At 47.6% G+C, this 17,991-nt stretch overlaps 1 protein-coding gene across 2 annotated transcripts in view; it reads left to right on the top strand.

Annotated features, from left to right (window-relative positions):
* The window catches only part of LOC145361856 (diacylglycerol kinase beta-like), a 93,917-nt gene that overhangs the window by 67,893 nt on the left and 8,033 nt on the right, over nt 1-17,991 (top strand). For both annotated transcript variants that reach the window (XM_080217832.1, XM_080217833.1), the window contains exons 17-21: nt 4,808-4,897; nt 10,037-10,194; nt 14,362-14,426; nt 15,675-15,765; nt 16,878-17,061. In XM_080217832.1, coding sequence (XP_080073958.1) covers nt 4,808-4,897; nt 10,037-10,194; nt 14,362-14,426; nt 15,675-15,765; nt 16,878-17,061 — 588 coding nt within the window. The remainder of the gene's footprint in view (nt 1-4,807; nt 4,898-10,036; nt 10,195-14,361; nt 14,427-15,674; nt 15,766-16,877; nt 17,062-17,991) is intronic.

The raw sequence follows: 17,991 nt of genomic DNA, 5'->3' as shown, positions 1-17,991 counted from the left end.
AAACACTCCCAGGACAGGGACAGCACGGGGTTAGATACAGAGTAAAGCTCCCTCTACACTGTCCCCCCATCAAACACTCCCAGGACAGGTACAGCACGGGGTTAGGTACAGAGTAAAGCTCCCTCTACACTGTCCCCCCATCAAACACTCCCAGGACAGGTACAGCACGGGGTTAGATACAGAGTAAAGCTCCCTCTACACTGTCCCCCATCAAACACTGCCAGGACAGGTACAGCACGGGGTTAGATACAGAGTAAAGCTCCCTCTACACTGTCCCCCCATCAAACACTCCCAGGACAGGTACAGCACGGGGTTAGATACAGAGTAAAGCTCCCTCTACACTGTCCCCCCATCAAACACTCCCAGGACAGGTACAGCACGGGGTTAGATACAGAGTAAAGCTCTCTCTACACTGTCCCCCCCATCAAACACTCCCAGGACAGGTACAGCACGGGGTTAGATACAGAGTAAAGCTCCCCCTACACTGTGGTCCAGTAATCCCCAATCTGAGGAACATCCTTCCGTGTAAAAATGTAAGATTGTACCATTTGGAATCAGGTATTTTTGTCGCCTTGCAGTTTGATTGACTGTTCCTGTGAGAATGGGGGCAGTTCTGTGTGGCTGCGTGTTTTGGGGCAGGGTGTGGTTTGGAGCTGGACTTGGGCAGCACGTCCACATGGAGGCGCAGCTGGGATTTCTGCTATTGTTATTCCAGAGTTCAGTCTTGGACAAGTGGCTCAGATTCAGCGTATCCTTTGAGTGGATTGAAATTCTCGTGACTGGGAGATACACTAGCAATGCCGCTGAAACAGATTTGCTGCATGCGTTGGTGAGAATGCACACCAATCAAACCTTGTTCAGCAGTCAATTTGCGCCTTTTGCGTTAATGGCCGTTTGTTCGCTGTCCATTATTCCCATGATGCACCTTGTTGCACAGACGGTGGTTTTCGGGGGCTGCGTTTGCTGCTTTTCTATTGGTTAAAGGCCTTTTTGAAAATAAACTTGCTTGCCTGCTGTCCTGTCCGCGCACTTGCGCTAATTTTCCCACTTTGAAACAAGCGTCAACACAGCAAAAGCGGCTGAGAGGGAGGCTGAGCGGAGGAAGAGGCCACCGAGGAACAGGCCAGAATGGAACTTTCCGGTAATGTCAGAGTCGGGGGGGGGGGGGGGGGGGCGTGGCGGGCGTCTGTTTGCTGGATGTGCAGAAGGAGACAGCCTGCCTGGGAGGACTCGAGGCATTTCAGATGAACAACACACTCCGACACACAGTATTGGGAACGCCGGAGAGTTCCAGATTTTGGAGGGAGAGTTTTCCCAGACTCTGGTTTGGGAATTGGAGGAGTCGAGCTGGCCACAGAGCCCTGGCAATTCCCTGTGAGGTGCATCAAAACGCAGAGCGTGGCTGCATCAATATGGTGCCCCCGAAGAAACACATTAACCCCGAATGTGATGAACACACAGCACAGAAACTATCGCAGCGTATCCAAAAACTTTCACATCAGACCTGCTGAAACGTTTTGTCTGTTCACCTTATTCCCTAAATCAGGCACGTGATTGTCCTCAGAAGTTTCCGCATCCCTCCCCATCTTTCCCTGAGTACATCTCCCAGCCAACACCTACAGCCCCCCACAGCTTACCCTTACCCTAATGCCGAAACTATAGTTAAGAAACCCCACCAACGCCTCTACTTTCTCAGAAGCCTAAGGAAATTTGGCATGTCAGCTACAACTCTCACCAACTTTTACAGGTGCACCATAGAAAGCATTCCTTCTGGTTGTATCACAGCTTGGTATGGGCTCCTGCTCTGTCCAAGACTGCAAGGAACTACAAAAGGTGAACGTAGCCCAATCCATCATGCAAACCAGCCTTTCATCCATTGACTCCGTCTACACTTCTCGCTGCCTCGGAAAAGCAGCCAGGATAATCAAGGACCCCACAGACCCCCGACATTCTCTCTTCCACCTTCTTCCGTTAGGAAAAAGGATACAAAAGTCTGAGGTCACGTACCAACCAACTCAAGAACAGCTTCTTCCCTGCTGCTGTCAGACTTTTGAATGGACCTACCTCACATTAAGCTGATCTTTCTCTACACCCTATCTGTAACTGTAACACTACATTCTGCACCCTCTCCTTTCCTTCTCCCCTATGTACTCTATGAAGGGTATGCTTTGTATAGCGCACAAGAAACAATACTTTTCACTGTATTCCAATACATGTGACAATAATAAATCAAATCAAATATTAAGCTGATCTTTCTCTACACCCTATCTGTAATTGTAACACTACATTCTGCACCCTGTCTGGGAGGTATATTCAGTGCCTTATTCCAAAGGGAGGAATAGAACATTGAAGGGTGGGGCACTGGTCTAAAGAATCTTCCAGTGCGTGGTGATTATCGATAGAGTCGATTCGAATCATGCCTGGAAACAAGGTGAGTTCTCCGTTCTCTCCACATTTAGCTACAGCCGTCTCCTCTGCAATCCTTTACCCCACACTGTCTGCACCTTGTCTCCCATCTCTGTCTCTCCGGAAAAATCCTTTCCGGGTGTCTGCAAGCTCAACTGTAGAGTCTTTCAGGAACACTGTGGCTGGCGAGCTGTAGCGACGTGGATCATTGCAAAGTGCGGCTATCCCTCGGAAGTGGTGCTCATGCAGCTTGTCTATGAGACATAAATCTTCAAACTTGCCTCGTTCACACATCCTTCCTCGTGAGGCCAGGAAGTGTAAAGGATGCTGAGCTTCCTCGCCGCACGAGGAAGGAGCATCTAATCTTCGCTGAACTAGCTGGAGTCTCTCATTGTTTGCATTGTTTTATTAGTGTCACAAGTCGGCTTACATTAACACTGCAATGAAATCACTGTGCAAATCCCTTAGTCGCCACGCTCTGGCGCCTGTTTGGGCCAATGCACCCTAACCTGCACATCTCTCAGACTGTGGGAGGAAACTGGAGCACCCGGAGGAAACCCACACAGACACGGGGAGAGTGTGCAAACTCCACACAGACAGTGACCTAAGCCGGGAATTGAACCCGGGTCCCTGGTGCCATGAGGCAGCAGTGCCAACAATTTGGGAAGAGCTACTTAGCTTCTGAGATTCAGTGAGGGCTGGAGAGGGGAGAGGGTTTGACAGGGCGAGAGGGGTGGTGGTGTGGCCGGGGGAGAGGGGGTGATGGGGAGAGAGGGTTGGTGGGGCAGGGGCGTGTCAGGGAGGGGTTGTCGGCGGAGGGGGTGTTGGGGGGTGACGGAGGAGGAAGGGGGGGTGACGGGGAGAAAGGGAGGAGTGGCAGAGGGAGGGGGTGGCGAGGAGGGGGTGGTGGTGGGGAGGGGGGATGACAGGGGGAGCAGTAGCTAATTTTTGCCTCTGACCATCAGGAATAATTTTTGGGGACAGGGATACTCTAGCTCCACCCCCGCTCCCCACCCTACTTTGACCTCACACAAGTTGCTCTCTCTCCATCCCGCGCTGCATTTAACTACCCTGCACACAGGCCCCTTTAACCTGTCACCAGAGCGACAAGCGGAGCGAGCTGATAGGTTGCACACTTGGCCCATCAACGCTGATGAGTTCCAGTACTCCAAACAACAGGGCATGGCACAGTGTTTAGCACTGCTGCCTCACAGCTCCAGGGGCTGTGTGGAGTCTGCACATTCTCCCCGTGTCTGCGTGGGTTTCCTCTAAGTGCTCTGGTTTCCCCCCACAGTCCGTAAGATGTGCTGTTTAGGTGCATTGGCGGTGTTAAATTCTCCCTCAGTATTGTGGACCCTGTGCACGGTTTCATTAATGCAAAGACTTCATTTTAAGATACTTCTGCCTACACAATTATCTTTGAATGCTAAGCTTTTAAAGTTAACTTGACCACATTTTAAACTCAGCAGGTATGCTGGGATTAGCTTGAAAAATTGACTGCATTTTTTGAACGTACAATGCTAACAGAAAAGCTTTCTCATGAATCAAAATACAGCTTTTCAGAGCCACATTGTCTCTAACTTTCAGAAACAGCTCACACCAAACAATTTCAATATGAGGTAATGGAAAACTTATCATTCTGTATTCAGCCATATGTTTTTTAAGTTAATTTGGATCAAGTCTATTTTCAAGTCCAGTACAATACTGGCTTTTGCGAGTATCTCTCTCTCTTTCCCCCAGTTTTCTTGCTCACTTTTTTAATTTTAAGTTAATTTTAAATCTTGTTCAGTAAAAGAAACTCAACGTATCAGTGTTGTCTCTGTCTATTCTGAGGAATGAATGGACCCTGCACTCAGTGTACCTGAACAGGCGCCAGAGTGGGGGATTTTTGCAGTAACTTCATTGCAGCTTGAATGTAATCCGACTTGTGACGAATAACTAAAGATAAGCATCGAAATTTTTATCCGGGTACCCCATCCGGGCCAGTCGCTTTCCAAGGGTTAGATTTCAGGAAGCGAATCTGATGTCTGTGACAGTGATCTCGGATACAAGTAAGCCTGCTTGTGACACTAAGAAGTAAACTGAAACTTGGAAAAAACACCCGTACCCCTAGTTTGACTAGACTCTGAAATAAGGCTGCGTCTGTGTGGATTCATAGCTCAAGAAGGGGTGGGGAGGGGGTTTTGATCTGACCAATGAAACTAGGATTACTTTGCAGTGACTCCCTCTGTTTCCCTCAGGATTTTGGTTTCTCTGTGTTAATAACTTTCCATTCACTGGATCGAGTTGGAAGTTTCTCCCCCCTTCCCTGGTGTTTCCTGGGATTGCTGTGTGCTGGGCTGCATTGCAAGAATGACTTAACTCCTGGCCTCATCTCATCAATTTGTTTCCTCCTTTTCAGATAAGATGCACTTCTCCGTGAAGCCTCCCGTCGCCATTCTGCCATTGGGGACCGGCAATGACCTGGCGAGGTGTTTGCGCTGGGGAGGAGGTATGGACCACTTTCACTCTGCATCCATCCATCCATTCAGGATGTGGAGATGCCGGCGTTGGACTGGGATAAACACAGTAAGAAGTCTGACCACACCAGGTTAAAGTCCAACAGGTTTATTTGATAGTAAACGCCACAAGCTTTCGGGGTTTTCCCCTTCGTCAGGTGAATGGAGGGTTCTGGCCTCAGACAGAGCATATAACAGCACAGACAGTTTACAGAATACTGATTAGAATGCGAATCTTTACAACTAACCTGCTGTTCAAGTCTTAAAGTGGCCGACAATGTGAGTGGAGATAGCATTAAGCACAGGTTAAAGAGATGTGTATTGTCTCCAGACAGGACAGTAAGTGAGATTTTGCAAACCCAGGCAAGTCACGGGGGTTACAGATAGTGCGACATGAACCCAAGATCCCGGTTGAGACCGTCTTTATGTGTGCGGAACTTGTGAACAGAAACTGATAGCCAAGTTCCGCACACGTGAGGACGGTCTCAACCGGGATCTTGGGTTCATGTCGCACTATCTGTAACCCCCGTGACTTGCCTGGGTTTGCAAAATCTCACTTACTGTCCTGTCTGGAAACAATACACATCTCTTTAACCTGTGCTTAATGCTATCTCCGCTCACATTGTCAGCCACTTTAAGACTTGAATAGCAGGTTAGTTGTAAAGATTCGCATTCTAATCAGTAATCTCTAAACTGTCTGTGCTGTTATATGCTCTGTCTGAAGCCAGAACTCTCCACTCACCTGACAAAGGGAGAAACCCCGAAAGCTTGTGAGTTTACTATCAAATAAACCTGTTGGACTTTAACCTGGTGTTGTCAGACTTCTTGCTGTGTCCATCATTCAGGCCAGAAAGCACTCTCCACCTCTGTGTCATCTTCCCCTGTTGTCCCTGTCCCTGTCCCCACTTCGAGTCCTTCACATGCCGGCATCCGATTCTCCTGTTCACTTTGGATCAACTCATTTGTGGGCTTCAGGCCTTCATAACGTCAGCAGCCGGAGAGATTTGAGCAGCTCAGCACATTCCGTGCTGACATTCTCCGTCTCACAAGACAGCAAAGCTCAGGTGGGATGTTGCCATCAAAACCCTGCAGTACAGAAGGAGCTCATTCGGCCCATCGAATCTATACCAACTCTCGGATAGAGCAACCCCCCCCCGCATCCCTGCACATTTAGCATGGCCAATCCACCTAACCTACACATCTTTGGACACTAAGGGGCAATTTAGCATTGCTAATCCACCTAACCTGGTGGAGAAGGTAGTCAAGAAGGCATACGGCATGCTTGCCTTCATCAGCCAGGGCATTGAGTTTAAAAATTGGCAAGTCATGTTGCAGTTTTACACAACCTTAGTTAGGCTGCACTTGGAATATAGTGTTCAATTCTGGTCGCCACACTACCAGAAGGATGTGGAGAGGATACAGACAAGATTTACTAGGATGTTGCCTGGTATGGAGGGCGTTAGCTATGAGGAGAGGTTGGAGAAACTTGGTTTGTTCTCACTGGAATGACGGAGGTTGAGGGGAGACCTGATAGAAGTCTACAAGATTATGAGGGGCACGGACAGAGTGGATAGTCAGAAGCTTTTTCTCAGGGTGGAAGAGTCAATTACTAGAGGACACAGGTTTAAGGTGCGAGGGACAAGGTTTGAAGGAAATGTACGAGGCAAATTTTTTTACACAGAGGGTGGTGGGTGCCTGGAACTCGTTGCTGGGGGAGGTAGTGGAAGCAGATACGGTAGTGACTTTTAAGGGGCGTCTTGACAAATACATGAATAGGATGGGAATAGAAGGTTATGGTCCCTGGAAGGGTAGGGGGTTTTAGTTCAGTCGGGCAGCACGGTCGGTGCAGGCTGGTAGGGTCGAAGGGCCTGTTCCTGTAGTATAATTTTGTTTGTTCTTGTTCTTTGTCCTTTATCTTTAGACACTAAGGGACAATTTAGCATGGCCAATCCACCTAACCTCCACATCTTTGGATGCTAAGGGACAACTTAGCATGGCCAATCCCCCTAACCTGTGCATCTTTGGATGCTAAGGGGCAACTTAGCATGGCCAATCCCCTTAACCTACATATCCATACTGCTGTGGCATCACTATAGAAAATAGAAGCAGGAGTAGGCCATTCGGCCCTTTTAAGCCTGCTCTGCCATTCTTCATCATGATCATGGCTGATTATCAAATTCAATACTCTGATCTTGCCTTCCCCCCTATATCCCTTTAGCCCCAAGAGTTAAACCTAATTCCTTCTTGAAATCACACAATGTTTTGGCTTCAGTTATTTTCTGTGGGAGTGAATTCCACACATTCACCACCGTCTGGTTAAGAAATTTCTCCTCACCTCAGTTCGAAAAGGTTTTCCCCTTATCCTCAAACTATGACCCCTAGTTCTGGACTCCCCCCACCATCGGGAACATTCTTTCTGAATCTACCCTATCTAACCCTGTTAGAATTTTATAAGTTTCTATGAGATCCTCTCTCACTCTTCTAAACTCCAGTGAATACAATCTTAACCATGACAAAGCTGTCAGCCCAGGAATCAGCCTGGACTGCACTCCCTCTATAGCAAGGATATCCTTCCTCAGATAATGACAGCAAAACTGCACAAAATGTTCCAGTTGTAGCCTCACCAACGCCCTATACAATTGCAGTTAAACATCTCTATTCCTGTACTCAAATCCTCTCACTATGAAGGCCAACATATCATTTCCCTTCTTTACTGCCTGCTGTATCTGCGCGCTTACTCTCAGCAACTGATGCACGAGGACTCCAAGGTCTTGCTGAGTATCCGCCTCTCTCAATGTTACTGAAATGCCATCAGCAGTGACACAGAGGGTAGCACGTCCCTCTCCCGTGTCAGCAGGTTGAGGATTCAAGCTCTGTTCCCGGGACTCAAGCATATCATCTCGACGGATACCTTAGCTCAGTACCAAGGGAGTGCTGCACTGTTTGAGGTACTGCCTTCCAGATGAGATGTTAAACCAACCCTCTTAGGAGGTCACTGACAATCCTATGGCACTATTTCAACAAGGTGCAGGAGCATTTTGCCCTGGTAACCTGGCCAATAGTTATCCCTTAAACTAACATCACAAACAGATTGTCTGGTCATTATTACATTGCTATTGGTGAGGAAGCTATATAAAAGATGATCTTTGTACTAATATAAACAAGCTGTTATCAAACTGACAGTGATTAAATTGGCAAACATTTTGTTTGGGATCAGTTGCCAGAAATCTGACCTCTGTCAATGCCATAATTGCCATAAGATATGGCAATAAACTTCTGGTGTAACGCAAAACAAGCAAACACACCGTTGCACTTCAGTGGCCTCGGTGACACACTCTGGATTATTCATTTGCATACATGGAAAGGAGAATCACAAATATCAACCCAAGGGCTTTTCCTCTTGACTGGCCAAAACAGAGGCAGGAACGAACACAAGATGGCTGCACACAGAGGTGGTAGCCATGGGTACCATCTCTTAGATACCCTCCTAGAACTCATCAAGGTTCCTTTCAAACCCACGATCACTACCATCTTCACGAACAAGAGCAGCAGGTACCTGGGAACACCATCACTTGGAGGTTCCCCTCCAAATCACCCACCATCCTGACTTGGAAATATATCACTGGTCCTTCACTGTTGCTGGTTCAAAAACATGGAACTCCATCCCCGACAGCACTGTAGGTGTTCCTACCTACACCTCAGGGACTGCAGCGGTTCAAGAAGGCAGCTCAACCCCACCTTCTCAAGGGCAACTGAACACTGGGCAATAGCCACCCACATCAGTAAATGAATGAAATAAAAATGAACACTTTTTTAAAAGTTAGCTTTCTTGCGCCCTATCAAAGAGGTGCCAGATCTGTAGCCTCACCTCAGAGTGAGAATGTCATGGCTTCGTGCTGCACTCCGAGAACTTGTCAATCTACATTGATGGGTGACTGCAATACCAAAGAAATACTGCGCCATGGGAGCGACCGTCTTCTGGATATGAAACCGATTACTCCAATGGCTCTCAAGCATCTTTTCAGATGGCAGCTGAGTTCTCCCAGTATCCTGCCCAATATTTAATCCTCAAACCCTCACAGCAACAAAAAACAATTATCTACATGGAGGGATTTTATTATGAGGAGAGGTTGTGTAGGTTGGGCCTGTACTCACTGGAATTTAGAAGAGCAAGAGGCGACCTTATGGAGACATATAGGATTCTTGGGGATGGGGGCTTTGACAGGGTAGATGCTGAGAGATGGTTTCTCCTAATAGGAGAGTCTAGGACCAGAGTGCGTAATCTCAGAGTTAGGTGTCACCCATTTGCGACAGACATGAGGGGGGAGTTTCTTCTCTCAGAGGGTAGTAAATCTATGGAATTCTTTATTGCGAGGACTGCAGAAGCTGGGTCATTAAGCACATTCAATGTTGAGATAAGACAGATTTTTAATCAGTAAGGGAATCAACCACAGTGCTATACAACTCCAAGTTGACCTTTTGTAATCCTGGTTTGTTCCCCCACTTTCTGAGGTGGAGGGGTTTTCCTAGGCCCCTGTTCTGTACACCCTGCCATCTGCTCTTTCACCAACCTGTGGCAAAAGATGTGCTATCCACCTTTTGTCCAGCCCCTCTCACCCAACTGGCATATCTAAGTTTGCCACGTGAGTGTGAGTGCCAGTTGGAAAGTTGTGAGTGATTGCAGTGGTTTACAGACTGGCCCTGAAGACCTTCCATGGTCTGGGGGGTCTGTATGAAATAGTATGAACAAGACCCCAAGTGCCAGGGCAGGAGTCTGCATGTTCTCCCCATATCTGCGTGGGTTTCCTCTGGGTGCTTCAGTTTCCTCCCACAGTATGAAAGACGTGCTGGTTCAGTGCTTTGGCCGTGCTAAATTCTCCCTCAGTGTACCTGAACAGGTGCCAGAGTGTGACGACTAGGGGATTTTCACAATAACTTCATTGCAGTGTTAATGTGACACCAATAAATAAACTTTAAAACTTTAAAGCAGTTATGATGCAATCAGGGAGCTCATACTCTGAGTGCCAACCTCCAGTGCCTCGTAGAAGTCGCTGCATCCAGACCCCCCATTCAGAACCTGCGATTTCATCTGTTGCAGCTCCAATAACATCCACCTTTCTCTTGCTGCTTAGGATATGAAGGAGAGAAATTAACAAAGATTCTGAAGGACATTGAGGTGAGCTCTTCAATGCTACTGGATCGTTGGAGCTTTGAGGTGACAGAATCTGCCCCGGAGAAGGGAGACCCTGTTCCTTACAGCATCATTAACAACTACTTTTCCATCGGAGTGGTGAGTGCGGGGAGATTTCTGGCATTTTCCCCTTCCCTGCCCTTCATTCTTCAGATCTGTTCAGTCCGATTTTCTTTTGCTTATTGAGCAAGAAGGTAATGTTGGAGCTGTACAGAACGTTGGTGAGGCCACAGCTGGAGTACTGTGTGCAGTTCTGGACACCTCACTACAGGAAGGATGTGATTACACTCGAGGGGGTACAGAGGAGATTCACCAGGATGTTGCCTGGGATGGAGCATTTAAGCTATTAGGAGAGACTGGATAGGCTTGGATTGTTTTCTCTGGAGCAGAGAAGGCTGAGGGGGGGGACAGGATTGAGGTGTATAAAGATTATGAGGGGTATGGACAGGGTGAGTGGGGAGCAGCTGTTCCCCTTGGCTAAGGAGTCAATCACAAGGGGACAGAGTTTTCGGGTGAGGGGGAGGAGATTCGGAGGGGATTTGAGAACACATTTTTAAAATTTAGTTTGATTTATTGTTACAAGTATTGGGATACAGTGAAAAGTATTGTTTCTTGTGCGCTGTACAAAGCATACCATTCATAGAGTACATAGGGAGAAGGAAAGGAGAGAGTGCAGAATATGGTCTTGCAGTTACAGATAGGGTGTAGAGAAAGACCAGCTTAATATTTGATTTATTATTGTCACATGTTGGGATACAGTGAAAAGTATTGTTTCTTGCGCTCTATATAGACAAAAACATATCGTTCATAGAGTACATAGGGGAGAAGGAAAGGAGAGGGTGCAGAACGTAATGTTACAGTCATAGCTAGGGTATAGAGAAAGATCAGCTTAATATGGTAAGTCCTTTTGCAAGTCTGACGGCAGCAGGGAAGAAGCTGTTCTTGAGTTGGTCGGTACGTGACCTCAGACTTTTGTATCTTTTTCCCGACGAAGAAGGTGGAAGAGAGAGTGTCCATGGTGTGTGGGGTCTTTAATTATACTGGCTGCTTTTCCTGAGGCAGCGGGAAGTGTAGACAGAGTCAATGGATGGGAGACTGGTTTGTGTGATGGACTGGGCTACATTCATGATCGTTTGTAGTTCCTTGTGTTTTTTTCACTCAGAGGGTGGTGGGATCTGGAATGTGCTGCCTGGGAAGGCAGTAGAGATCGGAAACCTTACAACCTGTAAAAAGTATCAGATGAGCACTTGAAACATCATAACATTCAAGGACATGGAACAAGTACAGGAAACTGGGATTAGTGCGCCTTTATCATAGGATCATACAATCTCTGGCATGGAGACAGGTCCTTCGACCTTTCAGTCCACGCCAACCAAAAAGCCCATCTAAACTAACCATATTTGCCTGTATTTGGCCTGAATCCCTCGAAACCTTTCCTATCCATGTATCTGTCCAAATGTTTTTTAAATGTTGTCAATGTCCCTGCCTCAACCACTTCCTCCAGCAACTCATTCCACACACATACCACCCTCTGTGTAAAAGAAGTTGCTACTCAGGTTACCATTAATTCTTTGCCCTCTTAAACCTCCGCCCTCTAGTTCTCGATTCCCCAACCCTGGGGAAAAGACTGAGTGCATTGACCCTGTAAGAAGTCTGACAACACCAGGTTTCAGTCCAACCAATTTATTTGATAGTAAACTCGCAAGCTTACGTTGACCCTATCCATGCCTCTCATGATCTTATACACCTCCAGAAGATCACCCCTCAGTCTCCTACGCTCCAAAGAATAAAGTCCTAGCCTGTCCATTCTCTCTCTGCAACTCAGTCTCTTGAGTGCTGGCAACATCCCTTGTAAATCTCTTCTGCACTCTCTCCAATTTAATAGCATCTTTGCTACAGCAAGGCAACCAAAACTGAACACAATACTCTGGGTGTGGCCTCACCAACGTCCTATACAACTGCAACACAACTTCCCAACTTCTATACTCAATGTTCTGACTGCTGAAGGCTAGCACGACAAAAGCCTTCTTCACTGCCCTATCTACCTATGACTCCACCTTTAGAGAACCATGCACCTGAACTCTAAGGTCCCTCTGTTCCACGATACTCCCCAATGTCCTATCAATCATCGTGAAAGTCCTACCTTGATTTGACTTTCCAAAATGCAACACCTCACATTTATCTGTATAGAACTCCATTTGCCATTTCTCAACCCACTTCCCCAGCTGATCAAGATCCTGCTGCAATTCTTGATCACCTTCCTCACTGTCTATAATATCACCGATTTTAGTGTCATCTGCAGACTTACTGATCATGCCTTGTACATTCTTATCCATTGATATAGATAACAAACAGCAATGGGCCCAGCACTGATCTGAGGCACACTGTTAGTCATAGGCCTCTGGTCTGACAACCATCCTTCCACCATTACCCTCTGCTTCCTACCATCAAGCCAATTGTATATCCAATTAGCCAGCTCTCCCTGGATTCCATGTGATTGAACCTTCCAGAGCGGCCTACCATGTGGAACTTTATCAAAGGCCTTACTGAAGTCCATATAGACTCTGTCTACCTCCTTGCCCTCATCAACCTTCCACTCACTTCAACAAAGAACACTAACAAATCTGTAAGGCATGATTTCTCATGCACAAAGCTGACTACTCCTAATCAAACCCTGTCTTTCCAAACGCCTGTATATCTGATCCCTCAGAATCCTCTCCAGTCACTTACCCACCACAGGCTTACCGGCCTATAGTTCCCAGGTTTTTCTCTGCAACTTTTCTTAAATAAGGGCACAACACTTGCTACCCTCCAGTCTTCCGGTACCTCGCCCGTGGCTAACAATGATGCAAATCTCTCAGCCAGGGCTCCTACAATTTTTTCTCCAGCCTCACACAGTGTTCTTGGATATACCTGCTCAGGGCCAGGAGATTTATCCACCTTCATACATTTTAATACGCCCATCACCTCCTCGACTGTAATGCGAACTGTCCCCAATATATCACCACTAACTTTCCCAGGTTCCCCAGTCTTCACGTCTTTCTCCAGGGTAAACACAGAGGAGAAATAATCATTGAGAACATAAGAACATAAGAAATAGGAGCAGGAGTAGGCCATCCAGCCCTTCGAGCCTGCCCCGCCATTCAATAAGATCACGGCTGATCTGTCCTCGCCCATCTCATGTGGTTCCATACGTGTGTCCGCTTTGAGGGGTCCTTTTCTCTCTCTAGTTATTATTTTTCCTTTAATGTACTTAAAGAATACCTCTGGATTCACCTTAATCCTCTCAGCCAAAGCTATCTCAAGCCCCCTTTTTGCCCTCCTAATTTCCTTCTTGAGTATGTTCCTGTATTTCCTGTACACCTCCAGGGAATCCCTTGATTCCAGCTACTTGTACCTGAGCCATGTCAGTCCATGCGGTGTAGCTACACCCACAGTGCTGTCAGGGAGGGAGTTCCAGGATTGTTATTGGATACAGGATTCCCAGCCTCTGACCTGCTCTGGTAGCCACAGTATTCCTATGGCTGGGTCCAGTTGAGTTTCTGGTCAGTGGTAACCCCCGGGATGTTGACAGTGGGGGGATTCAGTGATGGTAACACCATTGAATGTCAAGGGCCGATGGTTAGATTCTCTCTTGTTGGAGACAGTCATTGCCTGGCACTTGTGTGGTGTGAATGTTACTTGTCACTTGTCAGCCCGAGCCTGGATATTGTCCAGGTCTTGCTGCGTTTGGACATGGACTGTTTCAGTATCTGAGGAGTTGTGAATGGTGCTGAACATTGTGCAATCATCAGTGAACATCCCCACTTCTGATCTTACGATGGAGGGAAGGTCATTGATGGAGCAGCTGAAGATGGTTGGGCCTTGGACACTAACCCTGAGGAACTCCTGCAGTGATGTTCTGGTGCTGAGATGACTGACCCTCCACAATCACAACCATCTTCCTTTGTGCCGGGTGTGACTCCAACCAGCGGAGACTTTCCCCCAGATTCCCACTGACTCCAGTTTTTCGCGGGCTCCTTGATGCCACACTCGCTCAAATGCAGCCTTGATGTTAAGGGCAGTCACTCTCACCTCACCTCTGGAATTCAGCTCTTTTGTCCATGTTTGAACCAAGGCTGTAATGAGGTCAGGAGCTGAGTGACCCTGGCAAAACCCCTGTTTGTTGAAAGTGCATTTGTGGTTTTGTTTGTTAAGATCCTTATTGGAAAATGGATTTGCAGGTGACTGGCTACTAACAGCTAAATATCTTTTTTTCACTTAAAGGATGCATCAATCGCTCATCGATTTCATGTCATGAGGGAGAAGTATCCGGAAAAGTTCAACAGCAGGTTTATGAGAACTTTCGCTGTCCACATTGGGTTGAATCTGTGGTGTTAGTTACACAACATGGGGCATTCACCCAGCCTCAGAACATAGGAACAAATGTTATGTGATTGGCCATGCTAAATTGTCCCTTAGTGTCCAAAGATGTGTAGGTTAGGGTGGATTGGCCATGCTAAATTGTCCCTTAGTGTCCAAAGATGTGTAGGTTAGGGTGGATTGGCCATGCTAAATTGTCCCTTAGTGTCCAAAGATGTGTAGGTTAGGGTGGATTGGCCATGCTAAATTGTCCCTTAGTGTCCAAAGATGTGTAGGTTAGGTGGATTGGCCATGCTAAATTGTCCCTTAGTGTCCAAAGATGTGTAGGTTAGGGTGGATTGACCATGCTAAATTGCTCCTTAGTGTCCAAAGATGTTTAGGTTAGGTGGATTGGCCATGCTAAATTGTCTCTTAGTGTCCAAAGATGTGTAGGTTAGGGTGGATTGGCCATGCTAAATTGTCCCTTAGTGTCCAAAGATGTGCAGGTTAGTTTGATTGGCTATGGTAAATTGCCCCTTGTGTCAAGGGGATAAGCAGGATAAAAATGCGGGGTTATGGGAATAGGGCCTGGGTGGGATTGTGGTCAGTGCAGACTCAATGGGCTGAATGGCCTCCTCTTGCACTGTAGGGATTCAATGATTCTATAATTCAAGGGGGTCATAGTTTGAGGATAAGGGGTAAACCTTTTAGAACTGAGGTGAGGAGAAATTTCTTCACCCAGAGTGTGGTGAATGTGTGGAATTCACTCCCACAGAAAGTAGTTGAGGCCAAAACGTTGTGTGATTTCAAGAAGAAATTAGATATCACTCTTGGGGCTAAAGGGATCGAGGGATATGGGGGGGAAGGGGGGGGATCAGGATATTGAATTGGATGGTCAGGTATGACCAAATGAATGGTGGATCAAGCTCGAAGGGCCAAATGTCCTCCTCCTGCTTCTAGTTTGTGTTTCCGTGGATATCAATCCGGAGCTCAAGCCCCAGTCTCCACTCGCAGAGACCGTGTGGAATAGGGTTCGAAGGCCGCAATGTCTGACTCTGTGGCAAGCATGGCCGCCCCACGCTGGGCATCAAAGCACCAAGGGGCTGAAACAGATGCTGACCAAGAGATGGGCATTTCGGTTACTAACCCAATCCGGTGTCTATATATTTATCAAAGCCAACCTGCAAGGTGCCAACCACAACTGACCTGAAAACAAACTCTCATTTTCTCTTTGACAGAATGAAGAATAAACTGTGGTATTTTGAGTTTGCAACCTCAGAAACTGTTTCCGCCACATGCAAGAACCTGCAGGAGGTTTTGGAGATTGAAGTAAGTGAGAGCGATCAGGCCCATGTGTTTCTACAGAGCGAGTCGCAGAGCTAAATGTTGATCGATATGATCCCCAGTCCCGAATCCACAATCAGGAGCCACTTTGTCAGGGGGAGGGAGTCGGCATGGGGAGGGTGCTGGGGGGAGGTGCTTAGGTGTTTCTAATCATCACGCCGGGGTGGCACAGTGGTTAGCCCTGCTGCCACATAGTGCCATGGGATCTGTGTTCAATTCGAGCCTTAGGTCATAGTCTGTGCAGAGTTTGCACGTTCTCCCCATGTCTGCGTGGGTTTCCTCTGGGTGCTCCGGTTTCCTCCCACAATCCAAAGATGTGTAGGTTAGGGGGATTGGCCATGCTAAATTGTCCCTTAGTGTCCAAAGATGTGCAGGTTAGGTGGATTGGCCATGCTAAATTGTCCCTTAGTGTCCAAAGATGTGCAGGTTAGGTGGATTGGCCATGCTAAATTGCCCCTTAGTGTCCAAAGATGTGCAGGTTAGGGTGCATTGGCCCTGCTAAGTTCTCCCTCAGTGCACGCGAACAGGCACTGGAGTGTGGCGACTAGGGAATGTTCACAGTAACTTCATTGCAGTGTTAATGTAAGTCTACTTGTGACTAATAAATAAACTTTTAATGCCCTGGCCCACGAGACAATAAAAAAAATGCATTGTGATATTTGGAGTGGCATCCAGCAATCCCTTGTAAGAATGGGAAAGCATTTGGGCAATGCCCAGTTGAAATGGGCACCCACTGAGAATTGCATCCAGTAGCCCACGGGCAAGGGAGGGGCCGGTGAGAAGTGGGCACTCGGTCATTGCAAATGGTCTCCCCGACCTCTGCCAAGCACGGTGGCCATTTTGTAATGAAGGGAAGTCCTGGGGCGGGATTCTCTGGCTGTTCCCGCCAGCGGGATCCTCCAGTCCCACTGGCAGCACCCCCCCCCCCACCCCCCGCACCCCATGCGATTCCCGCCAGCGTGGGAATTAATGGGAATTCCCATTGACAGGTGGATCCCGCCACTCACATGCAGCGCTCCATCTTCCAGGATCACATGGCTGGGAGGCTGTAAAATTCCGGCGCCGATTTTTGATTTGATGTTCCCGTCTTTTCGCAGTGCTGCGGGAGCCTCTTGGACTTGAGTAACCTCTCGTTGGAGGGAATCGCTGTCCTCAATATTCCCAGCATGCATGGGGGCTCGAACCTCTGGGGCGAAGTTAAAAAATGTGAGAGCAAGGCCCTGCTGAACAAAACCTACGCGGCAATAACTGACCCCGAGGCTCTCAAGTCGTGCACGCAAGGTGGGTAACCGTGGCAACCCAACTCAAAAGCAGATCCCAAGGGAATTTTCTTCTCCGGCGGGTGGGATTCAAGAAGAAAGAGGGCAGAATCTTAAAATGATTCTCAGGCAGTTCGGGAGTGAAATCCGGAGGCATTTTCACCACTCAAGGGGCAGCGGGAATCTGGAGCGATCACCCTCTCGAAGATGCAGATGGTTCATCGGTGCTTCCGAGACTGAGATTGCCAGCTTATTTTTGTCAGGTGACGGTATTAAGGCATGTGAAGCAAGGGTAGGATGTTGTGTATGGTGGCACAGTGGTTAGCACTGCTGCCTTACAGTGTCAGGGATCCGGGTTCCATTCTGGTCACTCGCTAAATATTTTTAAGACGCGGGTTGATGGGTTTTTGATAAGAGAGGGGATTAAGGGTTATGGGGAGAGGGCGGGAAAGTGGAACTGAGCCACGACAGATCAGCCATGATCTTATTGAATGGTGGGGCAGGCTCGAAGGGCTAGATGGCCTACTCCTGCTCCTATTTCTTATGTTCTTATGTTATCCCCGTGTCTGCGTGGGTTTCCTCCAGGCGCTCCGGTTTCCTCCTACTGTCCAAGGATGTATAGATTAGTTGGATTGGCCATGCTAAATTGTCCCTTAGTGTCCAAAGATGTGTAGGTTAGGGTGGATTGGCCATGCTAAATTGTCCCTTAGTGTCCAAAGATGTGTAGGTTAGGGTGGATTGGCCATGTTAAATTGTCCCTTAGTGTCCAAAGATGTGTAAATTAAGGGGATTAGCAGGTTGAATATATGGGATTATGGGAATAGGCCCTGGGTGGGATGGTCTGTCAGGGAATCATTGCAGACATGATGGGCCAAATGGCCTCCTTCTGCACTGTAGGCATTCTATGTTTCTATTCTATTCCAATGGAGTAAGGTGCCAATCCACCACGTCC

Source organism: Carcharhinus amblyrhynchos, chromosome X (assembly GCF_965287045.1).
Source record: "Carcharhinus amblyrhynchos chromosome X, sCarAmb.v2.hapA, whole genome shotgun sequence".
Lineage (NCBI taxonomy): Eukaryota > Metazoa > Chordata > Chondrichthyes > Carcharhiniformes > Carcharhinidae > Carcharhinus > Carcharhinus amblyrhynchos.
Note: the sequence above shows the minus strand (reverse complement) of the source record. Positions and strands in the feature narration are given on the sequence as shown.